Raw genomic sequence first — 27,051 nt, forward strand, 5'->3', positions numbered from 1 at the left:
CATATAAGCTACACGTTTCTGCAGCAGCACTTGATGTTTTGTTACTGAATTTAGGTGTGTAAGTGTGTATTAGTTCATGTTAACGGTTTGCAAAATGTACAAATCCCAAAAGCATGCGAGTTAACAACGTAAAACCATTTACTTGAACTACAACAAACACACGGATTGTAGGCAACAGTTTACTTCCTGGGATTGGTGATGTAGAGAAGACCGACATTATCATAATTCCTCCCGCTTGGACTCACAGCCTGTAAGTTAGCATTGTACTGTGAGCAAATCTTTCAAACATGTTAAAGAGCTTCACATTTCTGGCTGTCATCAGAGGTATTTAGGCCAATCACAACTTACAGATTAGCTGGCCAATCAGGGACAGTTGTGTACAAATTCCATGTGTTTCAAGAAGACAGGGAAATCTGGAACTACAAAAATGTATGGTATGTGGAAAATAATGTTTTTTTAATCATAAATCACGCGAACACATTGTATTATAACAAATACATAATATAACGTTTCTAAGCAATGAAATAGGTGCCCTTTAATGACTTTATTAAGACCTATGAGGATAGACAATGACTGTACGCCACCTACTGGTTAGTCTGATAAACTGTAGGCAGCCTCCTATTTTCACAACTTGGTGTCATTTTGTCTCCTGTTTAGTGAGCTTGATTAGGCTACATGTTACAATCGTTAACCGGTGTTTCGATCTTTGAGCATTTTCTGAAAAACGACAAACCCAAACTAAAACTTCTGCAGCTCTTAGAGCTTATGGTCTTTATGGTTTCTCACATTACATTTGTTTGCGCCTGCTTTGAAATCTGGGCAGACGCACATTTTACCAACGCAAAACAACCAAACTTCTTTTTTGGGGGGATTCTTATTTTGATTGTATGGCATCTATGGGTTGTGAACCAAACCAATCAAACTGAATCATTGCAATCGTTTTATCATTGGTCACTTCTTCCATTCATCAAAAGTTTACTGGCTAGGCATTGGCCGGCTTCATCCAATCAAAACCTAAGGTGCGCAAACTGACACCTCACTTACCCAATGATGCACTCCCTGGACATTCTCAAACCTTATCTGATTGGACAAAACAGAAAAAATAATCTACTGGTACAGGAAGACTTTTCAGTGATACGAATATTGAAAATAATTTAAACATGATCGATCATACAAACCGGAAGCGTGCAGGTAAACAAAGGAAATCTTTCGGGATTTTCCCCCACTTTTCGTTGTTTTGGATTAAAATGTGGGATGCATTTTGAAGAGTGGACCCTTATGTTGCAATGTATGCAGGTGTTTTTTTGGATTTGTACGAAATGAACAGAACCATATGAGATGTTATGTAAGTAACTTAATGTCATTCATATTAATATGCGGTCTGTATCATTTAATCCACTCCGGTGTATAGATTGCAAAAACAAGATCGGAACATTGACATACAGAAACCTATAGATACGCCCCTGTGCCCGCCTACGGGCCGGTGCGGGTTACCTAAAATAATTGTGAAGTAATAGTTTCAGTTTAACTCTTTGTGCTGTGAGATTTATTTTAAGATTTTTAAAGTGTATTCTGACGTGTGTTGAAGTACACAGACAGTATCGCGAGAAGATGATGTACACAACGCACTCAAATGAATCTTGACAAATTACATCAACATCAATAATTGTCATTAGACTTGCTGATATAATTAATTAAGATCAAACTGGATTTGTAAATTTGTGGAAAAACCATGTAGGACAAGGCCTATTATATGTTAATGTGCGTCAAAGTTATATGTCAATAATTTATTTAACCACTTCTTATGAATTATGCAACTTAAACTTGAAACAGATGCTAAAAATGACATTAGACACTTAAAACCTATTGAAAAACTTCTGATTAAAAGTATAAAGCACATCGTTGATAAACGTTTAAATTAAAAATTTATTAAATTATTTTAATATATATAAATAATAAAAATTAATGTATCTAAAGTTTATTAAATCATTAACTGGCACATCATCTTCAGCCTTTTGCCCATAGCTTTTGCCACGTAGCCTACGTCATAACAGTGACGTCTAACTGAATGAGCATGTTCTCAACTAGGTCCGCTTTTATGCAAATATCGTTTGCTCCCGCACTCGCATTTCTGATTGGTTCACAAGCTATGGTCACTTCTGCAGGCAGCTATGCGAGACGTGATGTCTGTTCAGGAGATAATATCGCACCAAACTTACTCAGTTTCTTAAAGATGATGTTTTGTACGAGGCATAGGGATCTGAAATTTTTTTACCAAAAATAATATTTAGGAGTTTTTGCCCATTTTGCCTTTGATTTAAACATTGATTGATGAGAGGACAGGGAGGAGAGAGGGGTATGGAAACGGCAAATGACCACGAGCCGGGAATCAAACTCGGGTGGCTGAAAGTGCAAAAGCACCACATGTCGGAGCGCTGCCCATTAATAACTTTACACAATCTGCTCCGATGGATATAAAAAATTATGTCTTATTTATTTTTGTGAAATAGAAAATACAGAAAACATGTAGCCCACAGGTTACACCATATTAACTGTTCAATAACAATCCCTCTTCATTTATTTATTTACTATGTATGATGATGATGATTATTATAATTTCTATTATTTTATTAGTATATTATTTTCTTTTGTGGTTTTAATCTAATTATTTAATTAATTCATTATTCATATATTAAGTGCGGTTTGTAGAGTTTAAAATATGTAAATATAAATTTATTTCTTTTTTCTTTTTTAAAAATATAAATTAAAATGTATGTACTCGTTGATTCTGTTCATGCGTATTATCACAAAAGAAAAAATGTTTAACAATGTTAATTTGTGTAAAGTTTTATTTAATGTCGAAAGCCATAATAAACCAGCATTAAATGATGTGGTAATGTACATATTATTACAAGTCATCTACAACACTTATGCAATTATTTATATTCATAGCTGGTGACAATTTTACATACATTTTAATTATTCGTCTTAAAAGCTCAGACTAAAATGTTTCTGAAAACATCTAAATAAATAGACAACGATCCCCGTTTAAATCTTTGAATATTTATCTCTTTATGTTTGCTACCTTAATTAATTTCGAAACATTGTAAATGGATTTGTCTATGATAAAAAACAAATGTTGATGTGTAACACAGCTTGTTATGAATGAAATACCAGAGAATCTGCTCATAGACATTTGCCTTAAAAGACATTTAAACTCATAATAATCCAATTTCTATTAAAAGTTAAAACCAAGCACACTAATTAATAATAAACATAAATTTTCCGAACAAAATATATGGCGATTTATTTATTGAAATCAACACAATTAACAAGCAGTCCAACAAATAATACTGACATGGCGTGTAAATATTAAACATGTAAATAAGATAATATTTTAAAAGATGTGACCATTTACTTTTTAAATGTTACAACAAAATATCTGAAGGGCGCTGTATGAAAAATATTACTTCTTAAATACTAAACAGCGTTGGACTGAAGGGAAATTTAGACTTTATCTGAAATAGAAAAGATAGACAATTCCCGATAAAAAAATGATATTTGTAAAGCAATTATAACAAATATAAGGAAAATATACATATTAATATATATATGTTTATTGGTTGCCATGGTTTTACTACAGCTGTAATGCTGTGATTATTACGTCAGGTTTCAGAGGCTATAAAACCCAGCGCGCCCTTCATTGTTTCGTGGGTTTACAGTTCGGCGTGTTTTGGTACTTACAGTCCAAGGCGATTTACAATGTTGTTTCTTGTGTTTTTGTTTCTTGTTTGTCTTTGTTTGTTTGTTTTCCGTTTGACGATGGATTTCTTAAAGAATCCCATCGTCTTTTTTCGAAGACCGGGGCGCTTTTCTCTGGACAAGTTTCTTACTGGATTGGACAACGGGTCGACTCTCTTGTTTTTCAAGAAGAATCGGCCCGTTCTTTCAATCCGAAGGAATTTGTCCGCTCATGAGTTCACCGTGCCCTCCGTCCCGGAGTACCAGGAGGAGGCGCTCGGTGAACCGTGCGGTCAGCGGGAGAGAGAGACTGAGGACGATGAGGTTCAGAGCTCGGTGAGCGGAGCCGCCGATCCTCAGACTCCTGCGGTCCAGACAGCAGAGGAAGCCTGTAAATTCAAACATTGTCACCTGTAATCTGTACAACAATATCTGTGACTGATGTTTATAACACTGAGTGAAATGTGTGAGATAGAGACATTGCTAGCCAAAGGACGTTTTAATGATTAATGCTATTCCCTTGTGAAAACTGATCATTATTTTTTTATGTGCAGTTAATGTGTAGTAGCCTAGATGTTGTTTTTGGTGGATTGATTAACAATAAATGAACATTTTCTAAAAACAGATGATATGTAAGGGATAATGTAGAGGCAGCCGGTAGTTATTGGGAAATAAGCCTCGACAGTGTGATCAGGACCCGACGCGAAGCGGAGGGTCTTGTATCACACTGAAGGGGCTTATTTCCCAATAACTACCGGCTGCCTCTACATTATCCCGCTTATTACACGGCTACTTGCCACATAAGAAAAAAAACTGGACATGAATATGAATTTGAAACATTTTATTGGCATATTTGTTTTAAGTTAACATTTTTATCCTTCCGCGAAACTTTGCACAGATGCATAAAATGATCGTAATACCTTATTAAGATCCTCTGCTTCATACTTGTCTCCATTTTTTCTCTTTTAGCCAGTCTTTGAGAAGTTTTAATGCCCATTCTGTATTTTTTTGTGTGTTGGCTTCGTAGCTGTCATGCTCTATTTTGTCAAGTTCAGTCTCAGTAAGCTGTCTGTGTCTTGTCGTGGTTGTTGAGTGTTTGTCACAAGATGGCGCCAAACAGACAGTAATCTTTATTGATCTTTATTGGCGTGGAGCGATTTTACTCGTGCAAGTAGTCCGGCTATGCGTTATTATTTTGGAGCGGTTATTATTTGAAAAGAACGAACCTGCAAATGTCTCAACTGACCAATCAGAATCAAGCATTCCAGAGAGCCGTGTAATAAGCTGGATTAAAGGATGATCCTTAATTCTTATCTCTTTTTTTCACTTACAGGTCCAGATGAGAAGGCCATGATTGAGGATGAAGACTTTGAGGAGGAGGCATCAGAGTCTTCATCCCATCATGAGCTTTCTTCCGTGTCTGGTTCAGGCTCAGACTCCAGCTCTCTTACCAAAAGGTAACATAAGACTTACACAGCATAAAAACTCTTTCTGTAATCGTGTGTCTTATATCAGAGCTGTCCATTTGCAAGATTTTCGTTTTTAGCTCTAATTTACTGACGTATTGTTTTGATATATCTGTCGGATCAGGAGTTCCTCTGTTGTTGTTGACGGTAGTGGGGACGAGACCCTCACCATCCAACCAGCAGCATGTCTGCCGTGGATCGGTCAGGTGGTCCCCATGGCTGACCTTAAGCCACCAGCTCCCAGGAAAGGTGTGGACACACTTGATTTAGTATATTTGTGAAAATCATTTTGTTGTCATCAAGTTGTTTCATTTAACCTCTTTGCTTTGTTCTCAAAAGGTCTTCCGCTGTGGAGTGATATGTGGTACACGGTGGACCTCAATGGATCCCGTGAGGAGTCCACATCTCCAGAGTCAGCCTGCACACATCAGGTGAGATTCTGTCTGCTTGTGTCATCTTTAGAGCGTTTTTATAGAGAGTCTAGAGGAATTATGTAATCACAAAAGTAAAACATCACATTTCAATACCAGCCAGAGTGTTTAACAGAAACTTACGCATAACCTAACTGATGATGATGTGATTTCTAGGAGGATGCTCAGAGCTCGGTTAGGTCTGAACTGAGTCCTGATGGAGCCTCCGCTCCTCAGACTCCTGCGGTCCCGACAGCAGAGGAAGCCTGTAAGTTCAAACATTGTCACCTGTAATCTGTATAAGTCAAGCAATATCTGTGATTAATGTTTATAGAGTATGAAAAAACACTGAGTGAAATGTGTGAGATAGAGACACTGCTAGCCAAAGGACTTTTTAATGATTAATACTATTCCCTTGTGAATACTGATCATTATTTTTTGCAGTTAATGTGTAGTAGATGTTGTTTTCGGAGGATTGATTAACGACAAACGAACATTTTCTGAAAATAATAATTATTTGAAGCTTTGAAGTGTTTTGCTGTCCTTCACCATGACACTGAATCTCAGATTGACAATCCTGGACGATATGCTGGATTAAATGATGATCCTTAATTCTTATCTGTTTTTTTTTACTTACAGGTCCAGATGAGAAGGCCATGATTGAGGATGAAGACTTTGAAGAGGAGGCATCAGAGTCTTCATCCCATCATGAGCTTTCTTCCGTGTCTGGTTCAGGCTCAGACTCCAGCTCTCTTAGCAAAGGGTAACATAAGACTTACACAGCATAAAAACTCTTTCTGTACTCATGTGTCTTATATCAGAGGTGTCAATTTGCAAGATTTTAGTTTTAAGTTTTGATATATCTGTTGGATCAGGAGTTCCTCTGTTGTTGCTGACGGTAGTGGGGACGAGCCGCTCGCCATCCAACCAGCAGCATGTCTGCCTTGGATCGGTCGGGTGGTCTCGAGAGCTGACCTTACGCCACCAGCTCCCAGGAAAGGTGTGGATGCACTTGATTTAGTATATTTGTGAAAATCATTTTGATGTCATCAAGTTGTTTCATTTAACCTCTTTGCGTTTTTCTCAGACGGACCTCCTCCAGCTCCTGCGGTGGTGACAGCAGAGGAAGCCTGTAAGTTCAAATATTGTCACCTGTAATCTGTATAAGTCCAACAATATCTGTGACTGATGTTTATAGAGTATGAAAAAACACTGAGTGAAATGTGTGAGATAGAGACATTGCTAGCCAAAGGACTTTTTAATGATTAATGCTATTCACTTGTGAAAACTGATCATTATTTTTTGCAGTTAATGTGTAGTAGATGTGGTTTTTCGTGGATTGATTGATTAATAATAAATGATCATTTTCTAAAAACAGATGATATGCTGGAATTAAGGATGATCCTGGGATCCTTAATTCCTATCTGTTCTTTTCACTTACAGGTCCAGATGAGAAGGCCATGATTGAGGATGAAGACTTTGAAGAGGAGGCATCAGAGTCTTCATCCGATCATGAGCTTTCTTCCGTGTCTGGTTCAGGCTCAGACTCCAGCTCCCTTAGCAAAGGGTAACATAAGACTTACACAGCATAAAAACTCTTTCTGTACTCATGTGTCTTATATCAGAGCTGTCCATTTGCAAGTTTTTAGCTCTAATTTACTGACTTATTGTTTTGATATATTTGTCGGATCAGGAGTTCCTCTGTTGTTGTTGACGGTAGTGGGGACGAGCCCCTCGCCATCCAACCAGCAGCATGTCTGCCTTGGATCGGTCGGGTGGTCTCGAGAGCTGACCTTACGCCACCAGCTCCCAGGGAAGGTGTGGACACACTTGATTTAGTATTTGTCTGAAAATCATTTTGTTGTCAACAAGTTGTTTCATTTAACCTCTTTGCTTTGTTCTCAAAAGGTTTTCCGCAGTGGAGTGATCTGTGGTACACCGTGGACCTCAACGGATCCCGTGAGAAGTCCACATCTCCAAAGTCAGTCTGCACACATCAGGTGAGATTCTATCTGCTTGTGTCATCTTCAGAGAGTTTATAGAGAGTCTAGAGGATTTATGTAATCACAAAAGTAAAACATCACATTTCAGTACCAGAGTGTTTAACAGTAACTTACACATAACCTAACTGATGATTGTGTGATTTCTAGGAGGATACAGAGACTAAAGATCTGAAGGCGAGGGCGGAGATTTTAGTCTCTGAATTGGTCCGGTTCTCCGGATGTGGTTCTGTTTCTGCAGAATTCCGGTAAGGACTCAAAGATCTTCAGTTGTTTTTGTGTTTTGACTTCCATCAATAAAGTCACGCTGATCAGATGCCTAATTAATTGTTAGAGAGCCGAGATATTTTACAATGATAATTTTTCTCCCATGCAGATTTAAGGTAGGGCAAATGTTGGTGAGCTTTGCCCTGACCTCTGAGGCGGCATGCACTCTCGCGAGGGAGACATTGGACCGGGAAATGCTCCGTCTACGCAAAGAAGAGAGTTCGCCCCAGACATTGATTCACCTTTACAGGTTCATAAAGAGGTATGAAGATATTTCTCCTGCCACATTTCTTCCTGTCCTGTCAAAAATGTTTTTCATTCGGCAAACAATAATGATAACAAAAGTGAACCAGTACATCAGAAGTCACACAATTCAGATTGATGCCGTGCTTAAAGAGAATCTTATTAATGTATTCAGTTTGGGCAAATTTATTCTTCCATTTGTTATAGGTTTAGTTACAATATGTTAGTTTAACCTGTATGCAAAAATAAACAGCAATTGCTTAAAGGAGCATTTCACCCGTAGAAACATTAATCTTTATTGAAAGTGTGTCATATTTGTAGTCGAAATGTATCATACATTTAGAATTTGGTGCCTATTTGACAGAGAAAAGGGGTGTTTGTAGTCTCACTCCCTCAACAAAGACATTGCACTTCCTTCTTTCTATGATGCAAAATGATGATTTTTACATCATTGAAAGAAGAAAGTGCAACACTGAAATCTGTATTTCTCCTGTCTCAGCGGCAACTGAGGAAATGATGCATGACCATTCAAAAACATGACTGGGGTTCTAACTATACAAAGCTTAATGCAAATGGGTGAAGTGTCCCTTTAAGCACTAAAATCATTGCAGAAACAGTACTCACAGTGTTTCATATGTGTTCCTAGGTTTCCCATGATATTTGTTGGGATGAAATGCCAACTCCATCAATGGGTCCTCGAGGATCTTGAAGATCCAGACCTCGTTTCAGAGGATGAGGATGGATCAGCTGAGATCGCTCCTGCTGACCCTCCAGCTGAGGGCCCCCTCTTACCTGCTCCTATGGCTGTTCCAGAGCCTCCACCAGGTCTCCTTTTCTTCCCGGCTCCTGCACCTGCTCCGCAGCCTTCAGTGGAGGTCCTGTCCTCCCCTCCTACTGCACCTGCTCCACAGCCTTCAGTGGAGGTCCTCTCCTTCCCGGCCCCTTTGGCTGTTTCAGAGCCTCCACCAGGTCTCCTCTTCTTCCCGGCACCTTCACCTGCTCCGCAGCCTTCAGTGGAGGTCCTGTCCTCCCCTCCTACTGCACCTGCACCTGCTCCACAGCCTTCAGTGGAGGTCCTCTCCTTCCCGGCTCCTTTGGCTGTTCCAGAGCCTCCACCAGGTCTCCTCTTCTTCCCGGCACCTGCACCTGCTCCGCAGCCTTCAGTGGAGGTCCTCTCCTCCCCTCCTCCTGCACCTGCTCCACAGCCTTCAGTGGAGGTCCTCTCCTTCCCGGCTCCTTTGGCTGTTCCAGAGCCTCCACCAGGTCTCCTCTTCTTCCCGGCACCTGCACCTGCTCCGCAGCCTTCAGTGGAGGTCCTCTCCTCCCCTCCTCCTGCACCTGCTCCACAGCCTTCAGTGGAGGTCCTCTCCTTCCCGGCTCCTTTGGCTGTTTCAGAGCCTCCACCAGGTCTCCTCTTCTTCCCGGCACCTTCACCTGCTCCGCAGCCTTCAGTGGAGGTCCTGTCCTCCCCTCCTACTGCACCTGCACCTGCTCCACAGCCTTCAGTGGAGGTCCTCTCCTTCCCGGCTCCTTTGGCTGTTCCAGAGCCTCCACCAGGTCTCCTCTTCTTCCCGGCACCTGCACCTGCTCCGCAGCCTTCAGTGGAGGTCCTCTCCTCCCCTCCTACTGCAACTGCACCTGCTCCACAGCCTTCAGTGGAGGTCCTCTCCTTCCCGGCTCCTTTGGCTGTTCCAGAGCCTTCACCAGGTCTCCTCTTCTTCCCGGCACCTTCACCTGCTCCGCAGCCTTCAGTGGAGGTCCTCTCCTTCCCGGCTTCTTTGGCTGTTTCAGAGCCTCCACCAAGTCTCCTCTTCTTCCCGGCACCTTCACCTGCTCCGCAGCCTTCAGTGGGGGTGCTCTCCTCCCCTCCTCTTGCACCTGCACTGGCTCCACAGCCTTCAGATGCACCACCTCAACCCCAGATGCCCCTGTTTTCTCAGGTAGATTTACAGCACAGGCTATTTTTAATTTAAAAAGTAGTTTAATTTGAATGTATTAAACATGATTGTATTATTTACAGCAAAAGAATGCAGATGCTGTGAAGGATGTGGAGGTTGGGAACGGTTCTTCATCATCTCAGTAAGTTTATCAAAGTCTCTCTAAATTCATCTGTGAGCTGTGTAGTATTATGTTGAATGGTGTTTTTGTATTGTTTAAATGTTATCAGAAACAGTTCTTACAGTATCTTTAAATGTATGTGTAGACTTTCACCTCACAGTCAAGTGCCTCCTCTTGCCTGTTCCTCCGTGCCTCCGTCTAGGAAGCGTCGGGCTCCTTCATCTTTACAGGTAGATTTAAACCGAAACCTTTAGCAGAACTTGTGTTAAATTCAATTTGTTTTAATAAACGTGTATTTAATCTTAAATTACAGCAAAGCTATGGAGTTCAGGGTGAGGCGACACCTAAGAGAGCCAGACTGTGTCCATCAAGCAGCGATATTAAAGCTCAGTAAGTTTATCATAGTTTGTCTGTTTAGACCTTTTTTATTTGCACAAATGTTTACAGAAACCGTTCTTAACTATATATTTAAATGTGTTTTTAGACCTTCATCTCCTAATGGCCTGTCGACCAAAGTTGCGCCTCCTCAGCCGCAGACACCTCCGTCCTTTCAGGTAGATTGTGAACATTATCTGTGCCAATATGAATGAAAATGTAGTTTGATGTACATGTTTTAAATTTCTGATTGTTTTATTTACATCAAAAGTATACAGATAAAATTCAGGACATGGAGGTTGGGAACACTCCTTCTTCATCTCAGTAAGTTTATCAAAGTCTCTCTAAATTCATCAGTCGAGAATTACCTTTAGCTGTGTTTTTAAATCTGTTACAGTAAACTTAATTTTTTATTGTTTAAATGTTATTAGAAACAGTTCTTACAGTATCTTTATATGTATTTGTAGACTTTCACCTCCTCATTGTCAAGCGCCTCCTCTCGCCTCTCCTCCTTCTAGGAAGCGTCGGGCTCCTTCATCTTCACAGGTAGATTTAAACCGAAACCTTTAGCAGAACTCAATGTTCATTTCTATTTTTTAAATATACGTGTATTTAATCTTAAATTACAGCAAAGTTATGGAGTTCAGGGTGAGGTGGAGGCGACACCAAAGAGAGCCAGACTGTGTCCATCAAGCAGCGATATTAAAACTCAGTAAGTTTATCATAGTTTGTCTGTTTAGACTTTATCTTTTTTATTTGTTCAAATGTTTACAGAAACGGTTCTTAACAATATATTTAAATGTATTTATAGACCTTCATCTCCTTATAGCCTGTCGGCTAAGGTCACGCCACCTCAGGCACAGTAAGTTTATCAAAGTCTCTCTTAAATTCATCTGTAATCAGTCTAGTATTACCTTTAGCTGTGTTTTTAAATCTTTTACAGTAAACTTAATGTTTTTATTGTTTAAATGTCATCAGCAACAGTTCTTACAGTATCTTTATATGTATTTGTAGACTTTCACCTCCTCAAAATCAAGCGCCACCTCTTGCGTCTCCTCCTTCTAGGAAGCGTCGGGCTCCTTCATCTTCACAGGTAGATTTAAATCGAAGCCTTAACCAGAACTTGTGTTAATTTCAATTTGTTTTAATATACGTGTATTTAATCTTCAGGATGAGATGGAGCCGACACCAAAGAGGGCCAGACTCTATGGGCTGTCGGCTCGGGTCACACCTCCTCTTTCCCAGACACCATCGTCCTCTCAGGTAGATTTCACCAAAGCCCTAAACGTTATTAGTGACACTATCATTAAGAATTTAATTTATTAAATCTTTGATTGTTTTATTTACAGAAAATTAAAGTAAATACTGCAGAGGTCAATCGTTCTTCTGTTTCTCAGTAAGTCTTTATTTCAGCCTTAACCTTTGTTATATTACATTTAGTTGTTTTTTATTTGATGTTTTAGTGCTTGAATGTTTGCTGACACAATTCTGACAGTACTTTTATATGTGTTTATAGACCTTCATCTAATCACAATCTGAAAATTCAGCAAGTGCCTCCTCCCGCCTCTCCTCCTCGTCGCTGTTGCAAGCGTCCGGCACCTTGTACTTCACAGGTAGATTTATACCAGAGCCCTGAACAAAACAAATTCAATTAAAAAAGTTATTTCATGTCTTAAATCTCTGTTTGATTTATTTGCAGGAAGCATCTGAAGGCATGGTCTCCATGAAGAAAAAGCCAAGACTTAATGGATTGTTTTAAAAAAAAAAAGTCAAGAAGAGGAGACCCAACATCACCTCCTCAAACCCCATCACCCTGAGCAGCAAAAAATAAAAATATTTTTTTATTAAAGAAAGTGTAGTCCAGAAAACAAAAATGTCAAAGATTTTTTTTATTATGACAAACTTTAATGTGATTATCAGCCGCATCAAATGAAAAGAGCAAAATTCATGATCAGGTTTTACCAACATTTCCATCATCCACTAGAAACCACTTACAGCCAAGCTTACTGTAAACCTAATAAGACAAAGACCCAAGTTAGGTTAAAATCACTGGGAGAGAAACTTAACTTGGACTAAAGTTTCTCTGTTCCACTTTAATTCCTACAGTAACACTAACAGGACAGATCACAGATGAGTTTAAACAGTTAAGTGTAAACTAACTTCAAATGAATTCAAGATCTTTACATCTAACAATCAGATTACAATCTTAAAAGATCAGAAGGTTTTATAAACGCCTCCCTACAGCTTATGACGTATAATATATGAGAGATTCATGACTGCAGAATTAACTCAAAACTTATTATCATAAGCAAACATTGAAGTTGATCGGTTATGATGTGGACGGCCAATGAAAAGAGTTTGTTTTTAATAAACACAGTAAATAATCTTTTATTTAATATCTAAAGGTGAAAACATCTGTAAAAGAGATCTGTATATGAACTGTTGACTGTTAATGTTTGTCTGTAGCACATGATTCACATTGTTTTCTTCATCACATTGCATTCAGGGGTCTTGATGGCCACATAAAGGAGGTGACCTATAAAGCAGCACAACATTTTATTCAACTGTTTCAGAGGTAAGTCATTTTATTAAAAATGTTACTTTGTAACATCACTGTTTTATTATCATAATTTATTTGAAATGATAAACATTCAGAGATTTATTCATATAAAACATTAACACACAGTGTTTCTGCTCATCTCATGTTATTCTTGAGTATCTATAGAGTAGTATTTCATTCTGAAGAGTCTTTAGTTTGATCAGATTTATAAAGACAGATCATCTTTACCCCTGGAGGTGTACCGCGGGCGGAGCGAGTCAAGAGCAAGCAACACACACAAAACATTATCTCACTATCTCTGGATAACTTATGATTCACTACATGTTCATATTGGCATATTCCAACAAAACACAGACATTTGATGCAGTTGGGACCGCCCCTTTTCAACGAAATCCAGCTTTAAACAAACACACACACACACACAACTCCACTGTTTCAGGGTTTATTTTAGTTAATGACACTTAGCTTCAGGGGACGTCTGCGCATGCGTGCACTTATGATGAGTGTTCAGCAGCACATATTCACTGCTATATTATAATGTTAAAGCACTTTTATTACATTTACAGTTGCAAATATCAATTGCTGTCTATTTCTGTCTTAGAAAATGTATGTTTTCTTTTTGAAATAAAATGTTTTTTAATAAAATTGATTGTTATTTGTGATTTGATTGAATACTGTACATTTAATTATGTTTATTATTAATATATCTCCAAATATCAGTGGATGCATAAATGATGGTATGTGGAAAATAATGTTTTTTTTAATCATAAATCACGTGAACACATTGTATTATAACAAATACATAATATAACGTTTCTAAGCAATGAAATAGGTGCCCTTTAATGACTTTATTAAGACCTATGAGGATAGACAATGACTGTACGCCACCTACTGGTTAGTCTGATAAACTGTAGGCAGCCTCCTATTTTCATAACTTGGTGTCATTTTGTCTCCTGTTTAGTGAGCTTGATTAGGCTACATGTTACAATCGTTAACCGGTGTTTCGATCTTTGAGCATTTTCTGAAAAACGACAAACCCAAACTAAAACTTCTGCAGCTCTTAGAGCTTATGGTCTTTATGGTTCCTGAAAACCTATTGAAAAACTTCTAAGTAAATGTATAAAGCACATCGTTGATAAACGTTTAAATTAAAAATGTATTAAATTATTTTAATATATATAAATAATAAAAATTAATGTATCTAATGTTTATTAAATCATTAACTGGCACATCATCTTCAGCCTTTTGCCCATAGCTTTTGCCACGGAGCCTACGTCATAACAGTGACGTCTAACTGAATGAGCATGTGCTCAACTAGGTCCGCTTTTATGCAAATATCGTTTGCTCCCGCACTCGCATTTCTGATTGGTTAACATATATTGTTAGTGGGAAACAATTGAGATGAATAAATCCTTCAAAAACTCTGTAGGCTACTGTCTGTCCACCTGCTGTTGTAATATATGTTATATTGCAATTCCTTCACTGACCACTAGAAGGAGTCACGTTCTGTTTATCCACTAGTCTTCCATAGACAGAGACAGGTTCAATGGCCGTTTCTCAGTCCGAAGGCTGCAGCATCCGTGGGTCGCATAATGCAGGCTGCATACGTCATCAAGTCTGATTTATTTTAGTTTACTGAGCATTATATTCGCAAATCATACCCATATTACAACAATTTACAATTAACTAAGAATAACAGAAAACTTTATGATTGAAAACATTCGTATCCAACCTAGAAATGCGACCTTCGGAGGCTGCAGCCTTCGGACTGAGAAACGGCCAGTGACCGACTCCTTGATTTATTTAAATAGCTATACACTACAGTGAGCCGTACTTCTACATCAGTTACCAATAAGGTAAAGCCTGGCAAAAGCATTTGAAAAGAACAAGCTTATTTCGTTTATTTGGGGGGGGGGGGGGCATTATCCTTTCCTGGTCTTTTCTAGCAAATAACAAAGCGACTTCAGTATTGGATTAAAAGCTAGATTATTGGATACAAGAGCTTGAAGCATTGAGCTTTAAGCATAATTTAAAGACTGTATCTGTAAATATGCCTTAATCCACTGCTTGTTTAGGAATATACACACCTTTAGGCTATAAAGAAAGTGATAAACATCTAACAAACAAGCTTCCACGTGTTTGTTTTTGAACTGCAAACAACACTGTTTCAAAAACCTTGTTTATTTTAAAATCATAATAATTAACTCTTTTTAAAGACATAACATAGACGTGTTTTGTAAGGTGTGATAGATGTGTGTCTGTGTTTGTGTGGTCCAGCAGCAGTTGGTTCATTGCGGTCTGTCACAGGACATGTTCAAACCTTTCAGCACCTTAGTCTGGAGACGTCCTGTGTGTGTCAGACGCCATCAGAGAAAGAAGAGGAAGAGGATGAGAGAATAAAAGGGAAGAGTGAAAGAGAAATAGGTTCATCTGTCAGGAGGTCAGGTCCTTCAGGAATATTAGTAAGACAAACACACACGTTGGCTGTTTCAATGGGGCATACCACAGATCTTCAGTATTATATACAGAAAACAAATTATCCCAACATGAAACATAACCAGTTAACTTTATTGATTTGCATATTATTTCATATTGGTTTAATTATGAGTATACAAGTATGAGACATATGTCGTATTTTTGTAACAGATGTTCATATGCACACATTGTGCTTTTACTATAGGCTATGTGAAAGTGCATCACTAAAGAATAGGTGACATTGGTTTAAAAAAAATAATAATTTGCTTTATGGTTAGCACAGTAGGTCTCTAAAAATACCCTTATATCAAAAGAAGTAAAAAGCTAAACTATGGGTATCTATCGGTATTGGTGTCATTATTTAAATAACAAAATCACCCAAAATTTGTATCAGTGCATCCCTACACTTGCTTGTTTGTTTTAACCCATAAATATGGACAAACCCTACTGTTGGGTTAATTTCCGCCCAAATGCCCATAACCTGTTTGTTTTAGTTAAACAATTAATGCATCACAAGTCAAAAACTTAAAGGTCCCATGTCACAAGACTTTTTTAAGATGTAAAATAAGTCTTTGGTGTCCCCAGAGTACTGTGCATATCTGTAGTTTAAGCTCAAAATACCCCACAGATAATTTATTATAACATGTTAAAATTGACACTTTGTAGGTGCGAGGAAAAATGTGCCGTTTTGGGTGTTTCCTTTAACATGCAAATGAGCTGATGAAATGGAAACACTGATAACAATGATGGTGGTTTGTTAAAATTAAAACTCAATAGTGCTGTCAATATTTTTTCTCTGCACTAAATGGCAGTGCCGTGGTTGGATAGTGCAGATTAAGGGGTGGTATTATTGTAATTAGATCCCCTAATGACATCATAAGGGGTGCCGAATTTCAAGGACCTAATTTTTCATGTTCTTGCAGAAAATGGTTTACCAAAACAAAGTTTCTGGTTTGATCTTTTTCACGTTTTCTAGGTTGATAGAAGTACTGGGGACCCAACTATACACTGGAAAAAATGATGTGTTAATTTTTACACACTGTGTGTGTCATGCGATTTAAGGTGTTATTTCATGTTAAAATAAATGAAAGGGACAACGCAAGTTGTGTTAAAAACAGTGACGGGAGTAATGCGTTACAAAGTAATTCCGTTACTGTAATTCCACTACCTTTAGCGGTAATGAGCATGTAACAAAGTATTTTTTTTAAATCAAGTAACGCAGTTACAATTACTGAAATTTAAATGTGTTGGTTACTCGCGTTACTCTATTTTGTGATAAATGAACACTTGCAGACAAGACATTTCTGATTTAACATCGCAGGACTGTGGTAAGCGGCACAATGAATAATAACACAGAAGGTGTTAGTATAGGAACAACACATTAAATGAAAATTAAAAAAAATACTTACATGCTCAATCATTACCGCTAAAAGTAGTGGAATTACTGTAACAGAATTACTGTAACGGAATTACTTTGTAACGCGTTACTCCCATCACTGTTTTTAACCCAACTTGTGTTGGCCCTTTCATTTATTTTAACATGAAATAACGCCTTAAATGGCATGACACACATAATGTGTAAAAAATTTTACACATAATTTTTTGCAGTGTAGCACTTAAGCATGGAAAAAGTCAGATTTTCACGCTAAGACCCCTTTAAAGCACCTCAAGAGTGATTGGAGAGCAGACTGCTCCTAATATGTTTTTAAATCTCTCTCGCGGTTATTTAACGATCTGCACAGCTCGTCAGATTTCAAAAACACCTAATAAGCCATAAACTTTTATTTACGATGAACTCCATCGCAGATATCTTTCAGTTTTCTTCAAAACAATCTCATCTTTTAATGACATAAGCTTACTCGGTATGAATCATAAAATGTAGTATAAGTGCAGATGAGTGGGGTCAATCGTACTCGGGTACGGTTCGGTCCAGTTAAGTGTGATGTAAGTGCGCCCTTAGATGTACATACTGGTACCTCAAACGTATATTTTACCAAAATGGTATTAGTAGCCTGGTCCAACCATACTCTCGTACATTCATTTAATTTGTACAGAGAGTCTGGCCACACTCCATTGCAAATTGTTACTTCCGTTAAGGAGGGTCCTCTGTTGAAGTTGAAAACTATTGGATCTGCCCAGAGTCACTCAGGATCTGCCATAGGCGATCGCTAACATGTGGTCGTGACGTATATCAAGTCCGAATAATCTGACTAACAAAATTTAGCAAACCTGGTTCTTGCTCCGGCTTTAACTTCTGTATATTCATCAGTTTTGCAACAACGGACCGTATAGCTTTTCTCACGTCTTTCTCCGCTGCCATTACTGAACTACAACTCAAACTGACGCACGACCTCAACGTCATCGTTCTTAGCCACCCCCCTCTGTTCGCTTGGACCTGCAGATTCTTGCAGAAGAAAACGAAACTCTAGACAGCAGTCACAGACCTAGTACTGAAGTGAAAATGAAAATTAAGCGAAAGCACGTAGGAGGGCGGAGCCAGGCTAACATATTAGGGCCATTTTAAAAACGTACCATCCCAGTGACAACTTTTGTAGCTTTTCTTCTTAGAGTATACAATGTAAAAATGCTAGGTTGTTTCAACCTTTGGTTGGGTAAAATCTAGACAAATTCAGCTGGTTTCTTTTAACCCATGATTAAATCAAATATGCACTATAAATTCTGCTCGGTTATTTTTTAAACTCAATGCTGGGTACATTTTGGAAAGAAACCTATGCTGGGTTGTTTCAATGCAATGCTGAGTTGTTTCAACTAATGGTTTGGTTAAAAACAACCCAACATGTGTTCTGTCCAATATTTACCCATAACCCACCAAAATTTTGACAAGTGAATGTTGCCCAACTGTTGGATTTGTATATTTGTAAATAATACATATATGGGTTAAAACAACCAAGCAAATTTCAAAGTGCACTCTGGCAAGTTCAAGTTCAACTCAAGAACCGGCTTGCTGCCAGATACGCTGACAACCGACTGACTGATAGCTGCACTAATTCTCTGTTAGCAGGTGTAATCTTCACAATCCTGACTGACAGCGTTTTCTTACAATCCCTGTCCAGATGCTTAGATCACTGCCTGCTCTAAAACATAGCTTAACACAGCAGCGCTAACAAAACAACAGAGCCAATGGGGCAGCGCTCATCGCAGTAATTATATCATGCCCGAGGTAGACAGAGAAACAGAGCCATGATAATTCAGATTAAACCTGGAGCTGTAGGGGTCAGTGTGTGTCTCTATGCGTGTTAGGGACAGGACCTTTTGATCAGCCGGGCGCTCAAAGGGCACCCTAATCGCTCCTGACAGGCCCTTTCCGACAGATTCAGCGACAAACTTCTCGATTTTGCTCTGGTTTTTGAACTTTTCTGTGCCCTGCGGGGACTTGTCAAGCAATCTGATGTCAATGACCCAATTGTCCAATGGGCCCTTTTGAATAAACCCAATGAGGTCCATACTCCAGCTACTGTATTGTCTGCAAATGAACTCTAGAGTAGATAGCATTTTCTGGTAATTAAGCTTGTTCTTTCGACCAACTTTGTTGCTGAATGAAGCAAACTCTTGGTTGGTGGGGTCACATTAGCACACGGTTTACCGCGCAGTGCCACTTGCGCACTCGCACAGGTGCTGGGTTTTCCCACCGTACGATGTCGCTCATTAGGTCATCGTGATGACGGAAGCACATTTTGTTTAGATGAATTCTCATTAGTGCTGTTACAAAAGACCGGCGACTGACCTCATTGCAACCGGGGGCACCAAGCTTGTTATCTGCATATCCTTTCTTATAGGGTTTAGTTATTGTTGCTTGCATAGGCGTGCAGAAATCCACGCCTTCTGGTGTAAAGGGAGCTAAAGATGTGTTTATATGCACAAACACATACAGTGAAGATATCTAGTTTCAGGTTTCACTGCAATACCAACGTGACATTCTTAGAATCACTTTTGTTTACTTTATTCGCCTGTGTTTATGAGACAGGCCACATGGACACTAAAAATACATACGCATGTGCTTTTTAGAGATCCAAAATTATCCTTGATGGTAGTGTTGCCTTCCAAATAAGTCACTGGGACACATTATTTTCGGCGACGCCCTAGCGATCTTCCTTTACTCTCATTCTGGGACGCATTTGAAAATACAGCATGCATACTTACTTTTCCTAACCTACTCCAGGTGGACTGGCATCCTGAAGAGGTAATTGGGAATTGCAATGGGGCAAAAGGTGTCAGACCCTGAAAACGCAGCGAGGGGAACCCGATATTTGCTGGGTGTTGAAGGTCTGGACCAGGGCAGAAGGGTCTGGGGCTCCGGGTATTGAGGGCAGGATTATCGGGGACAGGCTGAGGAGAGATGAGGGCAGAGAGCAGTCTGACCCAGTGGGAGAGAAAGAAGGAAAGAAAGAGCGGGTGAGACGGGGGTTACAAATTCAAAGAGCTACTAAGGAATGCCTTGAACTAAGGTCAAGAAAAGAAAAAGAAAGATAAAAAGAAAGAAAGAATATTTCATATATATCATTGCCCAAAAATAATAATTTATTCCCACTTTCGCACATTGGCATATTGTTATATTTTTAAATATGGACAAATCCAATTGTTGGGTTATAAATAACCATATGCTGTGTTGTTGTTTTATACAACAATGGGTTGAAACAACCCAGAACAGTTGGGTTTGTCCATATTTATGGGTTAAAACAAAAATATGTGTTGATTTGATATCATTTTTTTTATAGTTTAGGAATAAAGAAAATTCCTTACATACTTTTGAACATGGGTGGGGCGTGTCTCATATTTATAAGGAAAATGACTCAGTGCTCTACCTACTAACTGGAGTTTCAAAACACACACACATCATAAAATTTCAGAGCTTTATCTATCATCTCTGTAATGTTTGTGGTCGCTCATGGCAGAACTGAGCTTTGCATGCTGATTTAAAACATGTTACGACATTCTTGCTTAAGTCTGTGATGACATTTTTACAATATACATACCTCTTGAAATTAAAAAAAGACATCATAGAGAAATCAGTCCAAATGCACGCCCTAAGAAAAGAGGACTTCAGAGATGTCAGGGATTAGACTCAGACAACATAAGTACAGTAAATATGCATTCACATTTTAGACACTTTAACTTTCCAAATAATGTTTGCTTTCTCTCTCTCTCTCTTAAGGGTGTAAGGCATAAAACTGTGCTGAGTGATTTACAACTACATTTATCACATTCACTGTAAATCACACATACATTTATCGCCTTTATAGAAACAATGTCAAAGAGAAACGTAAAACCACCTCTTAATATCAAAGGGCAAATGAGGTTAAAATATTCATGTTCCTCTTTTTTAATAAGGTGGTGTATGGTTCACAGCTGGAAGGCAGACTTTTTGGGACTTTCCGTGTTCTGTCAAAGACAGTTATAAACAAATGTGATCGAATAGCACACAAGGCATGAAGATATGTTATGAACTGAAATAATTTCTGTTCTATGAAAAATCATAAACAAATTTGACCTGATATTATAAACTACTGCTAGATCATCAAAAGTTCAGTAAATGTAACTGTATATCCATGATATAATCCAAAAGTCAGGTTGGGATAAACACATTCACATTATGATCATGTAAAGCTAAATGATGATGCTTTTGAGAATTAACCATATTCCGAAAAGTCTTTTGGCAGATATATACTATCTCCTCATGGTAATTTCGTACGGGTGATTCTCGCGAAATTAGACTTTAGATGAGGTGTCATGAAATATTTTGATAAAAAAAGTAAATGCAAAGTAAGAGTATCAAAATAAGAAGCATACAGTTACAAACATCTCTTCGTGTACTATTTTGATTTCAAATGACATCATACAAACCAATTTTGTTGTTTTTTCCACATTTAAAAGGAACATTTTCATTACCGCAACGTGTCCATGACTGGATTTGGGTTCTTTGACATTAAATATTTATAATTAAAAAATCTAAAAAATAAAAAGCTTCAGTGCGTGTTATACTATAAACATTTACAGTAAAGACACATGTAGTATTTGGTGATCATTGGTAAATATAGAGACAATAATAAGGAATATAAATGTGTCCAAGACCAATTTTCTCATCCTCCGCAACAATTTTCAATCATTGTTTAAGCCCGCAAGGAACTAACATTTAAAAAAAAAAAAATTGTTGCAAGGGACGTAATTGACTGTGACACTCAAGATAGAGCTGAAGATCTTTGCCCGAACCCGACGGGACCCGTCGGGACCCGACGGGCTCGGGCGGGTTCGGGCTTCATTTCTAACATTTTACACGGGCTCGGGCTTCCGCTCCGGCTTTGTGAGGTAAATGAGCGGTCAAGTTCAAATCAGTAGCGCAGGATCGCGCTGAATTCATTTACAGTGGATTTAATGATTTTCCTCATCAAAAACATGTAGCCTAATCTTGGTGAGTAGGTTTTTCAATGTATAACTAAATATGAATCGAGTCTTACATAATTTAGACAGAGGATATAGACTAATGTTGGCAGTAATGGAGAGAAGTGCCGACGCAAATCCCGCGGAGCCTGCCTCTTAATTTCGTTATTGCCAAATACCCATCTTAATTCAGAATGTATTATCTTAATTTAATTCGTTAAGAAATAAGAATTTTATTGGCATATTTATAGTGTATTGCATAAGCCTATTTAGAATGAGATGTTACAATGTTAAAGATTACTTATTTCTTTGTTTCAACTTCCAAGTGGCGTGTAGATTATTAGTCATGAATAAATAATGTTAAAACCTGTGTAAATTTCTCATTCTTGACAAAAGCTGTGTGTGTGCGCACATTTAAATAATGTCGGGCTGTAAACGGGTTCGGGCTTTTAAAAAGCTGTCAATCTAAATGTACGTTCGGGCTGCATTCTGTCGGGCTCCGGACATTTCGGGCCTAACTTTTAAGGCCCGATTACAGCTCTAACTCAAGATGGCTACCAGGTAAGTAGTTCTTATTTTTTCTCTCCAGATAAAAGTTGAAGTTTTGTTTGTCATAGTACCTAGACAACTTTTTAGTTCTCATTACCGAAACATGGGTTTGTAAATGCATATATTTAATATCATGTTGCAGTAATTATAATTTTTGATAATTATAATCTAAAAAATTTAAATAATTCTATAGGAAATTTTTTTAAATCCTCTAAAAAAAATGGTTATAGTAAGTTCAGGCCTTAATCTTATATGTGCAAAAAAATAAAAAAGTGGCTTCAAGGGCTTTTTAAAAAATCTGATGCTGGACGCCTTCTAAGTCTGGATTTCGTGAGAATCACCCATACGTATTTTACGAGGTGGCTAATTAATCCGTACGACCAGATTCGTTCATTTTTGTACGATTCGCCTTTGCCCCTGTGATGGTGGGGTTAGGGATGGGGTTTCGTTATATTTGTAACTTTTTTGCACGATTAACTTCGTACGAATTTATACGAATTAGCCAACTCGTAAAATATGTACCTCATTCGAGTTTTAAGTAGCAAACGAAAGACTCAACATTGAATTCAGAAAAATCGCTGCTACATTCTATTTGACCCGATTCTCAAAGAGAAAATATGATCCTGCACTTGTTTTCTATTGTACCCTACCGGGTCAGCGGGCCACATAATCTTTGGCTTTGATTTAGGCTTTGAGCTCAGCATAGCGAGGCTAGACTAGAGTTTAACAGTTGGAGACTCTCGCTTGCTCTCTGTGTCTATCTTTCTTTTTCTCTCTCTTTCCTTTTGTGCAAATATAAGCCCACAGAATTAAGCAAATGTAATCCTGTGTTCTTAAGACCTGCACACAGCCGTGCTTCTAATGAGAGTGACCGCACATTCACCCTGAGCAACAAAAACACACCGAGCGCAAGTATTCATAGAAAGATTGGAGGATGTGGAACGAGAAAAGAAAACATTTTGTGTTTTTTTCTCCTTATGTAAAGAATTTTTTGGCACTACCATAACGAAATGTTATTAGTGTTATGAAATGTTCTGGTTCAATACATGTCAAGTGCGTGGCATGCTGTTGATAACCCCAGACAATATTTGCAATGTCCCTAAATTTGTAAAAACAAGGAAGAATCACAATAATTCATCTGCACATTAAAGTGCCAGTCAGGTGCAATTTCTAAGCTTCCTAATATTGTTAAGGAGTCCCCAACAACAGGTTTACAAATGTAAATGCATGCAAGGTCAAAAAACACTGTAATTTTCAACTGATTTTTTTGTGAATCCTTGATCTTGCGGCACGTTTTCTTAAAAAATGCGATGGGATATGCAGGATATTATTATTTTTATGCGATCAAATTGCGGGAACTTGAAAAAATTGTGGGAACTTACAAAAACTGTTTGCAGCTTTTGAATGATGTTCACGTCACATAATCACGTCACTTCATAACGTTACCATAGCAACAGTGTACATGGCTGTGCTTGTGTGAAGTAAATGCAACATTTTTCAACTTACTGCTAAGATATATGTGATTTTTGATACGAAAAAGCGGGGATTATGAAATCATGCAAGCCCCGCATATTTTGCGCACGGAAATCTGCAATTTATGCTGCAAAAGTGCAGCGTATTTGATTAAATGCGCACGCCGTATAAATATGTGGACTTTGGCTGATTATGCATTTAATCATGTGATCACGTTTTTCTGGAGGGACTGATTAGTTATAACTGTGTATTGATAAAATTGTGTGGTTTGTTTAATATTTAGTTTTAAGCTTTAACTAGGCTCGCCGCCTGCTTCCCAGTCAAGATGTAGCGATCTCCAATTGCGACGTAAGGAGGGAGGAGAGTAAAGATTGATATCTCCTAAAGCATAGTTCCATAAAATGCACGGATAATTCGTTGTTTTGTCGCAAGTGAAAAACAATATTGACCTTCTAGTTGAAAAAGGAGCCTCATATGAGATTCATTCATTCGCATTCGGAAATCGATTATTTACGTCTGGCAGAGATGACGAGCGGACACCATAACAGCCAAAGTCAGTTGTACAAAACCTTTACAAACAATGTTCTCAATGCTCGCGTTCATGTGTAGAGATCCAGGTGATACTTCCAGCAAAGTTTCATGTTGTGTCGCGCCTTCTTATGTTGTAAAATAGTGGTAGTTCGTGAGCAGCGGGCAGCGGCTGGAAGAACGCATCAGGGATCGAGTAGGCATCACACCCTAACCAAGATATAGTATAAAGTAGCGTTTATTTTCATGACAGTCGAGATGCGACATGTTGTCTTTCGTAGCCCTTTACTGTATCCGTAAGAATCATAGACAGTAAAAGATAAGAAATCCGTAAATCGTAGCAATAGCCTACTGCTACTCGGTAGGTCCTCAAGATGGCGGCATGACGTAAAAGGTCACATGACTGAAATTCATCTATATGAAAATTTTAATTTTAAAATAAAATCTTGTACACTCTCAGAAACAAGGGTACAAAAGCTGTCACTGGGGACGATAACCTTTCAAAAAGTACACCCTTTTACTGAGTGCATATTATTTCCTCAAAGGTACATATTGTCACCAAATACCTGTACCTAAATAAATGTTATATATGTTCACCTTTTAAGGGTTACTGTCTCAGTGACAGCTTTTGTACCTTTTTTCTAAAAGTGTACACTAGACTTCATGAAGGAGCCTATATATCTTATGGTCTCTCAATATTTCTCAGATTGCCACAAGTCAGCTTCTTTCAAACATCTTCATTTATTTATTCATTTATTTTTTGCATCTAGATCCAGAATCAAGCCAATACATCTTGACTTTGAAACAATGAATTTGGGAGAAAGTTAATCAACAATTTTCAACATTAATGGAGAGTGTAAGTTTCAGTATTCCTGCAACTTTCCCTCATTCCATCTAGAAAACTGGATGAATCCCAAATGTGTTTTAATTAGACCTTAGGACAAAAACTGAAAGACAGAAAGACAGACAGTTTTAATCAACGGCCCTTCAGGCAGTGCGTGTCTGTTTCACCCAAGTGTCTTGTGCTCTCAAACACAGAGGGAAAAATCCCCTCTGATCTCACTCATCATTCACTATGTTCTCTCTCATCACCTCTTTTAGTTTGCTCACTCCCTGTCACTCTCTCCCTCACCACTGGGCCATGAATCTCTTTCAATTAACCACATCATTTTACTAAATGAATGTTTTTGCCCCTAAAACAGCACACAAAAGCCAAAAAATGTGGGTTGGAGATTTTTTATGGCTAAATTACCTCACTTCTTAAATTTGAAGAGATTGATCAAATCTGAAATATAGGTATCACACACTCGACTTCATACAAAAATGGGCACCAAACATCTGATGATCACAAAGAAACCTTCAAAAGAATCCAAACACATGCCCTTGTTTATTGAAGTTTGATTTCATTGGCTGGGGCAGTGTATGTTCGTTTTGAAAAGTGCAGATCATACTACTCAGCCCAGTCTCAAGAAATTTCGTGATATAGTCACGTAACTTTTAGAATTTTTTTTAGTTATATTGTCACGTAACTTTTAGATTTTTTTCATGATATTGTCATGTAACTTTTAGATTTTTTTTCATGATATTGTCATGAATTTCCACGTTTTTTTCGTGATCATATGTTTTCGTGTGATTATCACATATTGGTTACCTAACTGCTTTGTCCTATTTTCTTACCATTGTCGTTTCGGTTTAGGGTTAGATTTACATAAAATGACATCCTTACCCAAACCCAACTCTAACCCTAACGCCAGGCGACAATGGTTTAAAAATCTGAAAATATAAAAAATAAATCAGAAAAAATTGTATAAAGCAAAACTTAAAGTGACATCCTAACACAAACACCAAATCTAACCCTAAACCAAAGCAAAAATGGTTTGAAAATAGGAAAAAGCATTTGAGTAACTAATACGTGATAATGACACATAAACAGAAATTTGTGGATCACGGAAAAAAATACGGAAATTCGTGACAATATTGCTGAAGCAGCACACTCAAAAAAATAAAAAGTTGGATTTACTTAAAAAACCTTCATCAAGTGGGTTCCACATAGCTTTGTTAAGTAATGTCAACAAATAAAATTTAGGTTGTATTTACTAAAAAGTTTGTGTAAAATTGACAATTTAAATGTTACATGGACTAAAGAAATCCTAGTAAAGTCACTATTATGAAACATTTAATTGATGAAAAAAAATTATGATTTAATAACTCCATAACAACGAATCAATCAATCAGAGTGCAGCTGCTCAATACATATTTATTTAATTATAGTTCATCAAACATATCACAAACATATTTGAAATGCAATGTAACATTTCAAACCATTTGTTGGTTTGTTTTGTTCTAAAATATATCAGAACAAGTTTATTAACTAATACTTGGCCACTTATTACTCAGGTACCTATCTAATCGTGCTACACTTTTGCAAGAGGGTACAACAATTCTGCCAGAACAACAATTTACCCATAATACACTGCAGCATCATCAGCTAATGAGATGCAAGTCTGTAT

The 27,051-nt window shown here is 38.0% G+C and overlaps 1 protein-coding gene and 2 long non-coding RNA genes across 3 annotated transcripts; all 3 read left to right on the forward strand.

Annotated features, from left to right (window-relative positions):
* Positions 1–3,822: 3,822 nt before the first annotated feature.
* On the forward strand, positions 3,823–10,100 carry LOC135786513 (uncharacterized). The gene is made up of 14 exons (XM_073812303.1): positions 3,823–4,132; positions 5,075–5,198; positions 5,332–5,456; positions 5,547–5,638; positions 5,795–5,885; positions 6,257–6,380; positions 6,493–6,617; positions 6,705–6,749; positions 7,061–7,184; positions 7,311–7,435; positions 7,526–7,617; positions 7,768–7,865; positions 7,994–8,146; positions 8,774–10,100. The coding sequence occupies exons 1-14, from the start codon at positions 3,823–3,825 to the stop codon at positions 10,098–10,100; spliced, it is 2,955 nt and encodes a 984-aa protein (XP_073668404.1).
* Positions 10,101–10,144: 44 nt separating this feature from the next.
* Positions 10,145–10,575, forward strand: LOC135727305 (uncharacterized). The gene is made up of 3 exons (XR_012335328.1): positions 10,145–10,206; positions 10,331–10,415; positions 10,499–10,575. It is a non-coding gene; the product is annotated as an uncharacterized lncRNA (long non-coding RNA).
* A 612-nt stretch (positions 10,576–11,187) lies between these two features.
* On the forward strand, positions 11,188–11,618 carry LOC135787656 (uncharacterized). The gene is made up of 3 exons (XR_012335338.1): positions 11,188–11,272; positions 11,372–11,422; positions 11,575–11,618. It is a non-coding gene; the product is annotated as an uncharacterized lncRNA (long non-coding RNA).
* Positions 11,619–27,051: the final 15,433 nt, after the last annotated feature.

Source organism: Paramisgurnus dabryanus, chromosome 17 (assembly GCF_030506205.2).
Source record: "Paramisgurnus dabryanus chromosome 17, PD_genome_1.1, whole genome shotgun sequence".
In the NCBI taxonomy this organism is placed as follows: domain Eukaryota; kingdom Metazoa; phylum Chordata; class Actinopteri; order Cypriniformes; family Cobitidae; genus Paramisgurnus; species Paramisgurnus dabryanus.